General features: G+C 42.9%; 1 protein-coding gene across 4 annotated transcripts in view; it reads right to left on the bottom strand.

Annotated features, from left to right (window-relative positions):
• Positions 1–286: 286 nt before the first annotated feature.
• EPS8 (EGFR pathway substrate 8, signaling adaptor) overlaps positions 287–16389 on the bottom strand; it is a 157927-nt gene continuing 141824 nt past the window's right edge. For 3 of the 4 annotated variants that reach the window (XM_080914173.1, XM_080914174.1, XM_080914175.1), the window contains 4 exons: positions 10895–11117; positions 5764–5944; positions 4310–4439; positions 287–1668 (listed from right to left, as the gene is read on the bottom strand). In XM_080914173.1, the coding sequence (XP_080770299.1) occupies positions 1555–1668; positions 4310–4439; positions 5764–5944; positions 10895–11117 (648 nt within the window). In that variant the 3' untranslated portion in view covers positions 287–1554. Of the gene's footprint in view, positions 1669–4309; positions 4440–5763; positions 5945–10894; positions 11118–16389 lie in introns of those variants that run through there. The other variant, XM_080914176.1, reaches the window with a different exon arrangement.

The raw sequence follows: 16389 nt of genomic DNA, 5'->3' as shown, positions 1-16389 counted from the left end.
ACAAATGCAGCCTGCGTGGGCTACCACTGTTGTTTCCAGCTCTGAATTGAAGGGAGGAGTTCAGGGGTGAGAAACGACGGGAGACGGAAAGCAGGGCACACGGGGCAGTGTCCTAGGTCACTCTTGGCACACACACACCCTGGAGCCTCTTTCTAAGAGGACTTCCCTCATTCTGTTAAACCCAAACACTCAGCCTACAAAGCAAACGTTCTTGTGTTGATGAGATAGAAGCTATTTATTAATATACAGCAAATACTGTTTATTGCAGGCTCTCTCCAGCTGACATGTGTGAAAAAGGCACTATGAAAAATTAATGAATCTAGATAATCTCTCTAAATGGATTTATGTTAAAATATACAACATTCTTACAGAACATCTTCTTTATATATGTGAAATAACATTAAGTTTAATGGCAAAACCTGTGTTTCCAAAAATAACATTTGTTGAAGGTTAGCGATGTGTCTTCTATCTAGAATCTTCCATGGGGTTAAAGTACATGTAAAGTAAGTGTCCCTGTTACACAGATAAAACACATAAAATGGCCCAATATCCTTTGACTACTTATATCAATATTTAGAACTGAGGCCTTCATTAAACAAAATACTGTAATAAACACCAGCGTGGGCTCCTTTGATTGACTGAGTGCAGATGCATGCCTCGCATTTGTGCTTTCTCGTGTTTAATTACGGTTTATATAATAAGCAGAAGAAAAACTAGATCGAAGCAGTCTATACAAGAGTCCGCAGTCAACAGAGCTGAGGAACAAAGCTTCTTGGGAACATATTATAGTCTCTTATTCGGATGTTCGCGGTCTGGCTACACTGTACAGTTAATTCAAACATGATTTAAAAAAAAAAAACTGTTGGCATTAAGAACTTTAAATAAAGCTAAATTCACTCTCATTGGGTATGTCAGAGGACAGACCTCAAGTAAGCAGAGGGTAGTCTAACTGAGCCTCCTCCCTGGATGACAGGCATCCCAGTCACTGAAAGCTGAGACCGTTTTCATCGATGGCCCTGTCTTTCCTTGTTGCAATGAATGCATTTGCCATTGTAAAATATCCCCACTCAGATCATCAAACAAGGCTGTGATAACTAATGTAGCAAAGAGGGGGAGGGTATGCCTTAGGAAAGTGGGAAAAAATATTTCCCAAGCTGAGAACAGTCTAAAACTTCTGTTTTTTAAATTAAACTTTCTTTAAAAGTGTTTAAATTACATTTGTTATTTATTTATGTGTGGTGGTCAGAGGACAACTTGCAGAAGCCAGCTCTCTCCTTCTAACATGTAAGCCCAGGGACTCGAACCAGGTCATTGGGCTTGGCAGCAAGCACCTTTACTTGCTGAGCCATCTCACCTGCCCACTTCTCAGTTTTAATCAAAGCAATGGGCAGAGAAGCAGCAAGTCCTTTGCTTCCTCCGGTACATATGGTTTCCTCTCATGGTGATAAATTACATAGACCAAGACAACAGATCTGACATTCCCTTCGAGGCTTAAAACAATTGCATGTCCGACACTGTCCAACAACCATGTCAAGAAGAGCGAAGTTCAAGAAATCAGTGGCTGCTCCCTTCATCAAAAGACTCCACACCCGAGTCGCTGGCAGCAGCGCTGATTTTCTCCTGCCGTCTCCGCATGATCTCCTGTAACTCTGAGCTTCCATTACTGTCCTAAAGAACAAACACGCACCAGACAACATAGTTAGCAGCCTGTGTGTGCTGGTTATACATCAAAGGGCTCAGTCCACGGTGTCCCCCACCCCCTGACTAATTTTTCAAGAAAGCAGGACCATTCTCTACCTCTCTGTGAAATTTATAGACTGCAGCAGTGCATCAGGTGAATAACTCTCTTAACACAAGTTCCTCACTGTCACCGACTGAGCCTTTCAATTTAACTTGAGGACAGATTAGCAGTGCATGCAGAATGTTCTAGACTTGCCAATCCAAAGACTGTATCTCTACAAGGAGTCCCTTATCAAAGCACACTTTGCACACATATATGTGCTTACATAGGTGTGCACATGTATGTTCAGGCGCACATGTATGTGCAAGTGCTCACTTGCATGTGGAGGTCAGAGGTCAATGTTACTGCCTTCTCAGCCGCCTTTCGCATTATTATTACTTTATTTCCTTTTGTTTGAGACAGGGTTTCACTATGTAACCCTGGCTTGGCTAGGACTTTCTACGTGGACCCGTCTGCCCTGAAACTGGTAGAGATTCCTCTGCCTCACTAGGACGAAAGAGGTGTACCACCACACCTGGCTCCACCTTACTTTTTGAATGAGAATCTCAGACTAAATCTGAAGCTCATTGGTCTGTTAGCCAGGCCTACCCAAGAATCCTCCTGCCTCCACCTACCAAAACTAATGCAGTTATGTCTATTTCTTACGTGGGGGCTCAGGGTCTGAACTTGGGTCTTCATGATTATGAATCAAGTGCTCTATCGCCTGAGCAATCCTTCCACACCTTCCCAGGGCTCTAATTTGATGCACTCCTCTCCACTTAGAGATTTTTAAAGCGTGTCTCCAGAACATAACTCTGGCCATCATGCCTGCTCACCCATTTCCCAGCTCTTCTGACAGCCCTCCATTACCCTCTCCTAGTCTCTCTGCCCACTAGAGGTTCTGGTGAAAAGAAACCAGACCCAAGGCCAAGAAGCACAAGGAAACCTGACATCAGGTTTTTGCCTCTGGGGAATCTGAAGCAAGAAGCAGAAAGGATGGGCAAAGTAAGAACAGGATGGCCGGGAAGGAAGAAACTTAGGGATATAGAATTTTCTAACATACTCTTGAGAAGTAGTTTATATATTCCTAACAAGATTAGAAAGTATAATGGCAATAAAACTACTTTAGGGAAGACATAATTCTTACTCATACTCTACATATGAAAAGCAAAAATCCAACAGGAACATGAAACCTTCCAGATCAACATAGGAAAGATTCTCAGGGTAATGAAATTTCTCTTGACGGAGAATGGTTACAGGATTATACACACAATGCTATTTTATCCTGAGTTATTTAGCTGTTCAATTTACATAATATACCTGCTAGGGATAATTACCTACCAGCTTCATGCTGAATCCTACATCCTTTTATTTGAGACCAACTCTAATTTTCACAAAACTATTAACTCTTAGAGTGCCAACTTTGAACAGAGTACCTTGAACACCTCCAGCCAAACAGAGGCTCTTTATGCAGACAAGTTTGACCAAAATAATTCTTCTTGCAGCTGTATATTTTTTCTTTAAGATTCATTTTATTTGTTTATGTGTGCATGTGTTTGTGAGAGAACGCATCCGTGTGAGAGCATGGAAGCATATGTGTGTCTGTTGTACATGTGTTCACTCACAGGTCTGCCTGTGCATATACAGAGCCCAGACGAGGGGCGGATCCCCAGAGCTATAGTTCGAAGCATCTGTGGGATGCTTAGATGGTTGGATGGGTACAGGAACTGGAGGCTCTGGCCCTCATTAGTGGCTACTCTTAGCTGCTAAGCTGTCTCCCTAGCCCACAGCTACACATTCTTAATGACCTTCCTCAATACTCCTGATGGTTCTGTGGTCCATCCCGGTCTTTGGTTTGTTAGAGAAAGGATCTCAGGAGCCCAGACAGTCCTTGAACTCACTGTGTAGCTGAGGTTGGCCTTGAACTAAACTTTCTGTCTCCACCTCCTGAGTTCTGGGTTATAGATTCGCCACTGCCAAGCTCAGCCATAGCCTGGGTATTATGTAGTTTTACATGTATGTGGGTACATGAACACAGTTGCCCTTGGAGGGCACTGTATATCCTGATAAAGTACCCAACTCCTGAAGCTGGAGTTACAGATGGTTAAGTGCGATCTCCTGTAGGTTCTCTATAAAAGAAGGGCAGGTTCTTAACAGGAGGCCCATCTCGCCAGGCACCCTACACCTAGGATTTTATTTATTTAGTAAACTGGCATTTATAGTAAATAAACAAAAATAAGAAATCTATCCCTGGCCTCTTGGACCATTACTCACTCAGGGATGAATTTACTCTCCACTAGCAGAACTGAAGTTCTTAAAGCAGCTCGTGTAACAAAATAAGAACATTGTGCTTTTGTTAAATGCTCAAAAGCAAAACTCTAGCTGCCCTTGAAAGATAATCTTTTTGAAAAGAGTTACTGATGATATTTATTGGCTGAGCAGGAGAAACTGCACCGAGTTTTTAATTCATCTCTTCGGCGGCGAGAGAGAAACTGGCTAATACAGACGTGACTGTTGGTTTCTGAGCTGCCAGTGGCCAGCCATCACTCTCTCCGCACACCAGCACCAGCTCCTCCACTCCAGTCTTACCTCCAGAGCAGCTTTCTGAACAGTGATTTGGCTAAAGACTCTGGCACCTTCAGGGCAGACAGATCTCAGTTCGTCTTTGTTGAGAGAAAAGAGCTGCGCTCCGTTCAACACCCCGAGGCTGTTGACAGTCCTGCAATGGGAGCACAGGGAATTACTAGAGTGTCCTAAAGTCAGTGTGAGGCTTTGTCAGTCAACTATTTATATCTATCATCTCTCTATCTACCATCTATTTATTTATAATCTATTTATCATCTATTTCTATATCTATCTATCATCAATCTATCTACCTATCATCTATCTAGAATCATCTATATCTTTGTCTATCTTCTATCTCTACCTATCTACCACCTATCTATCTATCTATCTATCTATCTATCATCTATCTATCTATCTATCTATCTATCTACCATCTATCTATCTATCTATCTATCATCTATCTATCGTCTATTTATAAATCATCTGTCATCTACAATCTATCGCCTATCATCATCTATATCTATTTATCTATTATAATCTATATATTTATCTATCATCTCTGTCTATTGATCTATCAGTTGCCTGGTTGGTTTTTCTGTTTTTTTGTTTTTGGAATGCTCATTTTATTTCATTTCTGAGACAAGGTCTCACCCAGCCTAGGCTGGTTTAGAACTCTCTAAGTAGTTCAGGCTGACTTTGAACTGCAGGTCCTCCACTCCAACTCCCAAGTGCTGGGATTATAGGTAGAGGCCAGTATTGTGTGTCCCATAGCCTTAAGTAGTACTGTGGTGCTGAGACAAAGGAATGCCAAGGGATGTCCAGGGCCACCAGGCTCCTTTCACACAGAATGACCAGTGAGCATCTAAAAGGATGCGGTTGGGCTTCTAATTATCAACCCCCTCAGGTTTGAGTTTCTTATCCCTAACACAGCAACAGACAGCTTTCTAGTAACATAGCAACTGACTAAGAACAGTACTTCACTGTCAGCTATGCTGAACGAGTGAGTTTCTATATTAAGATTCCTCAAACATGAATTATTCATGGTCCCAACTATATACAAAACATCCTACAGACTTTTAAATCAGAGATACTAAAGCAGTAAAGATCCCTCTGATTTACAGCCTTGACACGAGCAATCCCACAGCAAGAAGACATGTTACATGTCCTACAATATATAGTCTAGCTAAGACCATCGTCTTCTTCCCTGCGTAACTGATAAGAAAGTATAAAATGCTGGCAGTATGCACAGCTGGTAATAACTGTTCAAGGGACTGGTGAGGGACACACACTACCAGCTAGAAGACTGACTAATGTTGGTCCCTCTGATCTCCCGGTTCTACCGTCTTCTTTGCCTCTGAACAGTTTGCCACCCTTTCCTCACTCAGCACAGGACAACGCATGTCAGCTGGGCTCTAAAAACTCTTCAGAGTCATGGGTGGCCCATAAATGACCCAGCTGAGAAGGCACAGGACACTCACATGGGGTTGAACCCTTTTGACTGCAGCCACGTCTTTACTTCTTCTGGCGAGGAGTCATAAGTGATATTGACCACTGGAACATTCTGCCGTGGTACGTGGAACTTCCTCTGTGCCGCACTGCGCCCGATGGTCAGCCTCTGGAAGAGTTCATCCTGCACCTCTTCCATCTGAGACTTTCTTCCTGGACACCAAGAGGGAGCAGTTATGGTTAGATATCACTAATGTGATAGCCCCCTCCGGAACCCTGTCCCTAATCATCCTCGGAGTCCTGTGAAGTTTGGGATCCAGGGTTAAAGTTCTTACCATCTCCTGTCACTGGTACCTGAACCTGGTAAAAATTGCACAATACGTTTTTAAAATCATTTTCCAGGCCCCACTCTTGGCTGGGCTGTCTCCATAGGCTGGGCCTGCACCTGCTCTGATGTACAGGAAACAGCAGCTGAGGGCCTCAGGCATGATTTACAGTCAGGGTTCCCACTAGGCTGCCTGTTGTCCTGGTTATCTTCTCTATTGCTTTATCCATGACATCCCATCCGGGACTTAGCTAGAAGTCCTTCTGGTGGTCATAGCTGGGGATGGTCAAGGTGTTTAGGTAAATCGGTATGTGTTACTGTTTTCGAGAACCCAGAACTGGTATCATAATCCAATTAACCAGTTATCTCAGCAACTGGCACTGACCTGAGAGTTGTGGGAGCTTTTAATGTCATTTGGGGAAAGTGTTTGAAACAATTAGTGTTATCAGGCTTCATGTATGAAAGAAGTGTTAACTTTACCTCATTCTTCAATATATATATATATATATATATATATATATATATATACATATATATATATATATTGAATATATATGTAATATATATATAAAACATCTGTAATTCAGCATTAAGACAATGACTTTGTCTCCCCCCTCCCCCCAGCAGCCACTGACTGAATAACCTATTGGAGAGAGAGCCCCTTCCCCATCTAGGGAACGTTTTGAAGAAATGGAAACCGAGTTAAAATTAACAGAGGAAGAGAAAAAAAATGGAAGAAGAAAGAAGGGAAAGGGTGAATAGATAAAAACAAACAGTGCCTGGGTTCCAGGAGCTGCTGTCATGTGGGAGATAGGTCAGCCTTAAAATGACAAAGAGAAAATACCACCATACTGAAATACATTACACTTTCTTCTCCACTACAGAGGACCACAAGGCCACAGTTAGGCATTACAAAGAAACCTCTTTCTAGAAGGCCCCTTGCTTTGGTTTCCATTTTCAGTGTTCTCTCCTACCCATAAACACACCTCTCTCTTACAGTAATGGTTCTGATTACAAAGGATTGCGGTCCAGTCAAAGGGCTTCGATTTCAAAGGACTGAAGAAGAAATGCAAAGCAAACTAACAGAGTGTCGGGCATCTTCAAAAGTGGCAAGAGGTGATGTTTCCTGGATCTGTGATGAGCTGACCCGAATAGCTCACACTATACCTGGCTCCTACTACCTCTGAAGAGCAGTTCTGAACAGAGGGTGTGTTCCACCGTGGGTTCGTTCCTTGGTCACTGATTATACTGTGTTTGTGCTTGTATGTGTGTGAGTGTGGTCTGTTACGCATGTGAGCATGTGAACTTGTTTGTGATTGTGAGAGTATATACATAAGTAGACTCCTATGAAGGCTCAAGGTCAGATGTCTTCTCCAATCACTTCCCGAGTTTACATTTTCAGACAGAGTATCTTCTTGAACGTGAAGCTTCCTGTCCTGTGTGGATGGCCTCTCTCTGCCTGAAATGAAGTTCATAGCCACTGCCTGGCTGTTTACTTGGATGCTGGAGATCTGAAGTCAGATCTTCATGCCTGCATGGCAAACATGCCACCCAACACATCTCCCACCCTATGCTGAATTTCAGACAAGCATTTGATATCTAGGCCTTCCTCAGGACCTGAAGGTTTGCACGAGTTCCTATTTTCTAGCCTTTCCCTTTTATTTTTATAAAGTTTAGGGAATGAACAGAGGATGTAGTAGCAAGGAGCTTATCTGAAAAGAAACGTAGACACACATGCTTAATTTTGCCTGATGTTAAATGACCATGCGACAGCCCTGATCTCTGTTCAGAAAAAAAAAAAAAAAAATCTCCAAAACTGTGCTATTGGGAGATATTCGTTTTATACAAAGAAATAAATTTATTCAATGCCAAACTACACTTGAGGTATTTTAAAAAGCAATTTTATGCGAGCAGTTCTGAGACTATCTTACGTTATGGAGACAAGCCTGTGTGTTAATTTGGTCTATTTTACAGACACTAGGACCTGTTCACATATAAAAAACAGGCTTGAAGATGACGAGTCCCAATTATCAGGAGAGTTGACTTGTACAAGAATTCAAACTATGCCTCTTCCCCAGTAGGCTCTTGGGTTTCTTCGAGTGGGACAAAGAACAGGCTGTTCCAGGGCATGTGCTGCTCCAAAGGGGGACTGGATGCCTCTGAACTCTGACCCCAGGCCTGGAACAGCCCACCACAGTGTCAGAGATCACTGTGCTGACATGTTAGACAGAGTCATGTGTAAACTTGTGGGAAGAAAGAAGAAATGAAGACCATTTCTCAGAGGGAATGTTCCCCAGGGAAATGAAATGTATTTATAGGATTTTCCCATCTGAGAACTATTGCTCTGATATTTTTGAAAATGAAGCATCCCTTTAAATGCTCAGTTTTTCCACACTCGTTTTCCCAAATTTTCATTTTTCATTATACTTTACATTTTTTGATTGATTGGTGTGTGTGTGTGTGTGTGTGTGTGTGTGTGTGTGTTTCAGAGGACAACACAAGAGAGTTGTTTCCCTCCTTTTGTCAAGTAGCTCTCAGGGATTGAATTCAGGTCAGGCTTAGTGGTAAGTGCCATTTCCCACTGAGTCATCTTACTGGCCCCTCTTTAATTTTCCAATGAGGACAAACATGAATTAAAACGGTGATTTGAATCATTTATATTTCAGGAGAGAAACTCGTGCATGAAATAGGCCTGCGTTTATTACATTTAGCTACAATTTCCATAACAGTTAAAGAGTAAAACATTTACTTCTTTTCTCTAGTATTTTTCATGTATTGAGACTGATCATGAAAGGCACATGTAGCTAGAACCCACTGGAAACAAAAATTTTGGAATGTAGGTTGACCTGTGTGTCAAGGTTTGGTCTTTGGTTATCTGTTGTAATGCTAAGTCTGGGGCCCCCAAGACCTGGTTGTCCTGGGAAGGAGAGAGTCTGCACATACACCTTGGTCCAATTGTTTCTGATTGGTAAATAAAGAGATCAACAGCTAATAACTGAGCAGAAGAGATATAGGTGGGGTTTAGGTTTCCTGGGGTTGGTGTTGGAGGAAGAACACAAGGAGAAGAATGTGCAGGAGGAAGAAGGAGAAGCTGCCATGGGTTAGGTGAGCCATAAAAACATGGCCCTGAGGGCTGGCTGATTGAAGTTAAGAATGGCCCAATGAAACATAGTAATTAGTAACTCGGGGTTATCAATGGGAAAGTAGATTCTCATAGTATGGATAGTAGGTATCTGCCCAGATTCTGTGCTGTTTAAGGCCTATTGTAAATATAAAGTCTCTGTGTGTGTTTCATCCAGGAACTAAAGAATCAAAGGTGGGGTAGAAACTTCAGGTCAAGATTAAAAATTTCTACAACACCAGAGCCTCAGGTATCTGATGACGGCTATGAAGCTGATAGTTCACTACAGGTACCCAGTGTCAAAGATGAGATTGTACAGCAAGACTAAGCTGGGAATCATTGCTTTTCCACAACATAAATAGTACTGAAGAGAATAGAAACAGACCCATCATTTATAGTAAGAGTAATTACAGAGAAAGGCACAGGACCTTGGGTGTGGCCCTGAGACAGGTTGGTTGATATATTTCCCATACAACAATGTCCCCTTAGCAAACTTCAGCTATAAGAAATGTTTTCTTGGGCTGGGGAGATGGCTCAGTGGTTGAGAGCACTGACTGCCCTTCCAGAGGTCCTGAGCTCAGATCCCAGCAACCACATGGTGGCTCACAACCATCTGTAATGGGATCCAGTGCCCTCTTCTGGTGTGTCTGAAGAGAGCTACAATGTACTCATATATAATAAATAGATAAATTTAAAAAAATATTATTTTTTAAAAAAGAATTGTTTTCTTGGTTTTAGTTTTCCAAGTTTTCCACAATGAGTTATACTCAAGCAGACTGACTTACCGTGCTTTACAAACATAACTAAACATGAAGCAGATGGGCCATAATGCACAAGGTACACCGAAACCTCTCAGGGGTGCCTTTAGCTTTCAGAGTATCCACACAGCTCTGCCCTAGCAACAGAATAATCCTATGATATAGCCTCGTTAATTCTGTTCATTTTACAATGGTTCTCTCGCAGAAACAGTTCTCATGGAAGATCCATTTTCATTTGTGGAACCGTGAAGTCTAAGTTAGAAGAAAATCCGATGTTGATACTGGCGGGCGATTGTGTAAAATTGATGTGGTTGTATACACATCTGAGGATGGCAGAGACCCAGAAGAGAGCAAAGAGGAAGAGGAGCAGATGCCGACAGCAGCACATTTGCTGACTACTTGCTTACACTGGTCAAAATTAATCCAAGTTTACAAGCCCAGCATGGCTCACATTTCCAGCTGTCTCCCAAAGCACAGCATTGCCAAACACACATGGAGAAGTGCCAACAGCAGGCCTCAGTTGTGACAAACAAAAACATCTCAGGGAGAGAGAGATTGGGTGACCCCCCCCCAAGCCCCCTAATTTCCCGGTATTATCTCAATGAATCTTCACACTTGTCCTATGAAACAGATTAGCTTTGGTTTCCCCCACTTTCCAGACTCTAAAATACAGAGAGGTTCACTAAAGCCTGGAAGGATGTAGGTAGGAAGAGATGTTAGGAGTTCATCCCAGTTCATCAAGTGAGTCTGCAACCAATGGTTACAACATCACTGGGCTATGTGCTGAGATACATGCCTTAGAGGGCTGAGAATGTGACCTGCTTCTCAGAGAAACTCAGAGGTAGAGAAACTGGGCGAGCATCCATGAAGTATAAATGACTACTATTTACCTCACAATATTTCCTATGCGTAGATGCAGTGGAACTGGGTTTGCTCCCCGGCCCCCTTTGGAAACTTACGGTCCACTGGGAGTTGTTTGTATCTCTGGCTGTCCCTCACAATGCTGCCCCCACTGTCACTGGAGCTGCTGTTCTGACGAGTGACATTTGCTGGAACCTTGGGCACAGGAACAGGTGCTGGTGCAGAAGGTGGAAGGGGGACTGGAACAGGCGCTGGCGTTGGAGGGGGCGATGGCGCAGAAGGAGTATCAGCTGATCTCAGGCCATATTCCGTCCTTTGTTTCTACAAAAGACAATAATTAACCTGAAACATATGTATGCCTGAGGATGTAGGTGTATGTGTATGTGTGTGTGTGTATGTGTGTGTATATATATGTGTGTGTGTATGTATATATATGTATATATATGTATGTATGTATATATATATGTATATATGTATATGTGTATATATGTGTGTGCATGTGTGTGTATATGTGTGTGTGTATATATATGATTGTGTACATGTATGTGTGTATATATATATATTTGAGTGTGTGCATGTGTGTGTAAATATACATACATATATATATATATATATATGAGTGTGTACATGTATGTGTGTGTGTGTGTGTGTGAACTTGGGCTGGAAAAGGAAGCACAAATTGACAGAACATCATTCAATATTTATTTGTAGTTACCTGTGCCAATCCTTAAAAACGGTAGGTTTGTATATGTACACATTTGATCCAATATGATATCATAGTTATTAAAACCATGTTCAAAGTCAATGTGTGAGTTTAAGGAGTGACAAGCTCAAACCAAGAACAAATACTATCTCATAACAATACATGCCAAGAAAGCTAAGTTTGGGCTTGAACTTACACATGACTTCGGTAGGTTAGAAAACGCTGATGAGTTTTACAGTTTAAACGGATAATAATCTCAGTGGTGCTGAAAGTCAGTAACACTGAGTGCCACTTGCTCTTGTTTTAAAGGTAGGCCAGGGCTAAAGGTCTGGAAATCTGCTGTTTACAAGGAGGGTTGAGGAGCAATGTGTGAATCTGGAAAATAAAGGGGCTACACCTTTAAAGTAATTAAGTTTAGACTGTTGTTATTAAGGTTTTCAAGGTACAGCCCTTTTGACCACTATATTATTCCTAATTTACTTACAGTAGAAAATTTCTTTTTTAAAAATGGGAATACTGGGGGGGGGGGGGTTGGATGATTTTTAAGGATAAAGGCACAATTGGTCCTTCTGGCTGGGGATGTGGCTCCATGGTTGAACATTCGCCAAACCTGTTGAGGCTCTACTCCACCCTCAGGTCCACAAAACAGAAAATCACTGAGGGCACACAGTGGGGGGGGGCTGGGGGGGAAGACTTGTGAGCAGGGATTTACAGTTTAAAAGGCAGCTGTAGAAAAGTATGCAATTGAGCTATGAGAAAACAGTATTTGTGGGTATTGCATATTCAATACAATATCCAGAACTTCAAACACAGATAAAACACTGTAGCTCATGGATAACTACACATCAAAGACTCCAAGCTCTCTGCAGGTGCATCTTTGCAGAGTCAAAGATGCAACATTGTAGTTGAAGCACCTTTAAATACAGAGCTGGCACCATGCCGGTAAACATGTAATAAGCTTTTTGGAAGTCTGGGGCTTGTGTGAAGGCAGAATTTACTTCTTACTTCTAAGTTGGCCCAAATATAAGGCAATCCCTTCAAAACACACACCACACATTTGTTTTAAAAACGAAATCATCACTCTCAAAACAACACACCAATCATGCAGGAAGAGAACTTAACACTGTGGAAAGCGTCCTGGGAAGGGACTTGTGGGCTCTGTGGCTGTTACTCAATGCTTATGACTCATCCACCAGCAGGTGGTATAAAGGTGGAAAGGCACTAGGAAGGTGGCAGGGGAGGGGGTGGGGAAGGGAGGACTCAAACAGGACTAGGTAGTGTTGCTAGATACAGAAGAGACAAAGCAACAAGGAGAACGGGGTGACGGGGGGGGGGGGGGGGAGGAGATGGGAGTTGAAGTGCCAGCCACAAAGTTAAGCATGAGAGAGTTCAAATCCTCCCAGCATCTCCTCTTAGAGACACTTCCCATATATCCAGTAATGTGTCAGAAAGCATTGGTGTGTCATTATGAACCCCGAAAGATATTTCTCTTATATTTGGGCCAAAAGATATCTAAAGCAATCCAAACATAGCAAACATCACCAAAAGCACCACTCGGCACACACCAAAGACACTTTATCTATACGTTTTGCTCCCTATATGTTTTGTTTCACTCCAGGATGGCTTAATGAAATCTTGTCAGTGTTTCAAAAGTGACAGAATTTCAATGGTTGGTTTTTTCTTTTCAAAAACCTATGCCAAGGAAAAGTGCTATAAGCTCTGAGTGCCACATGATTCATTCTGTCTGCTTCCATAAAAACAAGAACAGCTAGTGTCTTTTCTATCTGTGGAATGATAGCGTGAGGAGCTTAGAACATGGTGACAGTGTGAGGGGCAGCCCAGGGATGGGCTCACTGAGGGTTCGGGTCCCGGTTCGTTCACCCCTGCTGCTGTACACGGCAACCGTACCAATGGACCTCACTAAAGGTCAAAAACGGAAACCAGATGGAGGCTTCGAAAGCCATATAAAGCCATTTTCATGATTTGGGCCAAAAACTAGATTTACTTGCATGTTGCCCTCTCCCCTGAATGTTCTCTGCTTCATGACCCCAACCTCTGACGGGAGAAGGAAGAGAGGACCGTTTATAATCCATGTGACTTATCCTGAAAGTCACTGATCAGGATCTAAGTCCCTCCCCAACATGTCTGCTCCTCTCTCCCTAGGCCAAGCACCCGCTCTCTTTCCTCACACCGCTGTGCTGCGCTCTTCCTGTTGCAGGCACAGATCAGTGATCTGCCACACACCTCAAGCCTTGGAAGACTTCCCTGAGCACAGTTCACAGGGATCCTTTTCTTCATGCCCCGAGGAGGCTGAGGCTCTGATCTGATGAGAAACCCTGGCCCAGGGCCGTTCCCAGAGCCACCACTAAAGTCCTACATCTCCACAAACCTCCAAGTGTAGCTGGTATGGACCCGTGTTGGTATAATGTCACTTCCTGAGTGCCGTCACTGTCTCTCAGAAACACCAAGCTCTGCTGTACACAAGGCACCCTGGGTCTTTCTCCGAGAGATTGTCTGCCTCAGAAGAAATACACTTTCCTACTGACAGTTAAGCTGGGGTGAGTCACTCTTCTCTAGGGCCCAAAGCTGAGTAAAAATTTCTAAGCACTGGAGTGTGCAAGAGTGACACACCTGGTCCCTGCACACTGCTGCTTCAGAGGGTAAATTATGCAAGTAAAACCCAACAAAGCCACTAGCCGAGAACTGGTCTTAACGATGGCTGCCCTACACTAAATAGCACCTTTATTTTATACTTGAAATTTGGCCTCTCTGAAATTCTGCACTGAAAACGGCACAGCTGGAATATTTGGAGTGTGTTAAGTCCAGAAACTGAATCCAAAAAAAAAAAATTATAGGAGGAAGAATTGCCAGGCGGGAATGGATATGAGTTACCTCTGAAAGCTCGCCAAGTAATTGCTATCAGGAGACGGAGCAAACCACAGTAAATGAGAAAATTAACAGGGGAGATGGAATTCAAAAAAAATATATATCAATTATAATTTACATCAAGTAACAGCAAGCGTGAGCAAACTGGTTTTTGACAACAAAATTACCTGCCCACAAGTCAGCCAGCAAAGGAGTTTGTAAATACATGATTAATCCCCACCGGGCTCGACCCAAGCAGCTCAGCATCCCCAGTAAATGGCAGTCAGAATATCCCAGTACCTACTCTGCTCATTAAAGCATTCTGTGAAGATGCTACGATGCAGGTCCATCTTATTGACAGCTTCAAAAGAGTAGACTTAGAGTCGCGCATAAAAACATAGGGAAAAGGTAGTTACCAGGATCGGGGTGGTGAGCACTGAAAACGAGGATGCAGGTTTCTGACACAAAGTAGCAGATGTGAAACAGAATCAAACAGAACAACTGAATGCTTGCATGAGCCTCATACTTGGTGGGGGTGCCTTGGAGTTGGGTTTGCTGGATGAGAAGATTATGGCTTCTCTTGTTGGGGGATGGGCATCTGTATGAAATGATATGCTTATTCTTTTACTTTTGTGATGGTTTTACTATATAGTGTGTGCACTTTTAACATTATTTGTGTGTGCATGTGTATATATTTATACATATGCACGCATCACGCACACATAAATACACACACCCACACCATGCACATACGCTTATTCAACAAAAATGATAGTCATTTTTATTCAAGAACCCTGCCTCTTACTAATGGGGCAGAATCCTCTGTGAAGTAGTAAAAGGAAGCTGGCCTGACAGAAGACTATGAAGTGATGTTAAGAAGATGGCTGTTCTCTGTCCAGTAGTCCAGCATTGACTTTAAACAAGACACGAATGTGATGGGTGGAAATCAATGCTGCGGGTGGTTTCAAAGTCATCTCTAGGAAGGAGTTCCACCTTCAGCTTAAGGCTGTACATAGAGGATGGCAATTGTATGAGCTCCTCTCGCCCCCAGCCAAGCACACAGGAATGGGGGGGGGGAGTTCTGTGTCTAAAGGTGCACAGCTGGCTACTGACAAAACCAAGGCAAGATCTACATCAGCACCAGAGCAGGCTTCCCACACAATTCTACAACAGCCAAGACATAGAGTGGGGTGAGGGTGCTTCTCAAGACCTGACAATGGTTACTTGGACACCGGTCATTATTTGATTCCCCCCTCCCTTGGTGGAGTAAGAAAAACTACAGAAATAATAAACAAATAAACTCAACATTTAACAATGCACAAAAATTGTTTGGCCCAGCTGTGCGTGGATTAGAAATAAGATCAGGAGGAGGTCATTTCTACCCCTCACACAGCAGGGGACCCGTGGGAAATGGTCCTTTCAGGATGTGACCAGTACTAGCCTGGGAGTCAAGTAAAAAAATAATATTTGAAAAAACTTTATGTGGCAACAGACTCCGGATGGAAAGGAAGCAATCTGGGGGCCATTTGTCTAGAAAAGAGAGGCAAAGCCCTTGGAGTGATCTACATTTTAACAGAAAGCCAGGTCACTTTTCTTTGCCTATCAAAAGCATTTACTTCCCTCTCCTGTGGCTTCACACACACACACACACACACACACACACACACACACTCACTCACATAGGTACAACAGACACACTTGTATACACACACTCACATGCACCAAACACATACACATCACAAACACTTTTGTAAAACACTTTATCTCATCTCATCTCTTTTATTTTTAAAATCCTGGCAAAGCCACGTGGGGAGCACAAAGGTGGGAATCTGCCTTTGGAGAGTTGTAAAAATCACCCCAAATGTGAGGATTAGAAAATGCCCCCAGGGACGTCAGGTGAGAACTCAACAGCAGCTGTGCTGCTCCAGGCGTGAGGACCCTGCTGTCAGAAGAGACCCAGACAAAGGGTGTGCAGCAATGGACAGTGCTATCCGTGAGCCTACACCAGGAACTGCTCCCAGAATC

This window comes from Micromys minutus (assembly GCF_963924665.1).
Source record: "Micromys minutus genome assembly, chromosome: 3".
Lineage (NCBI taxonomy): Eukaryota > Metazoa > Chordata > Mammalia > Rodentia > Muridae > Micromys > Micromys minutus.
Note: the sequence above shows the minus strand (reverse complement) of the source record. Positions and strands in the feature narration are given on the sequence as shown.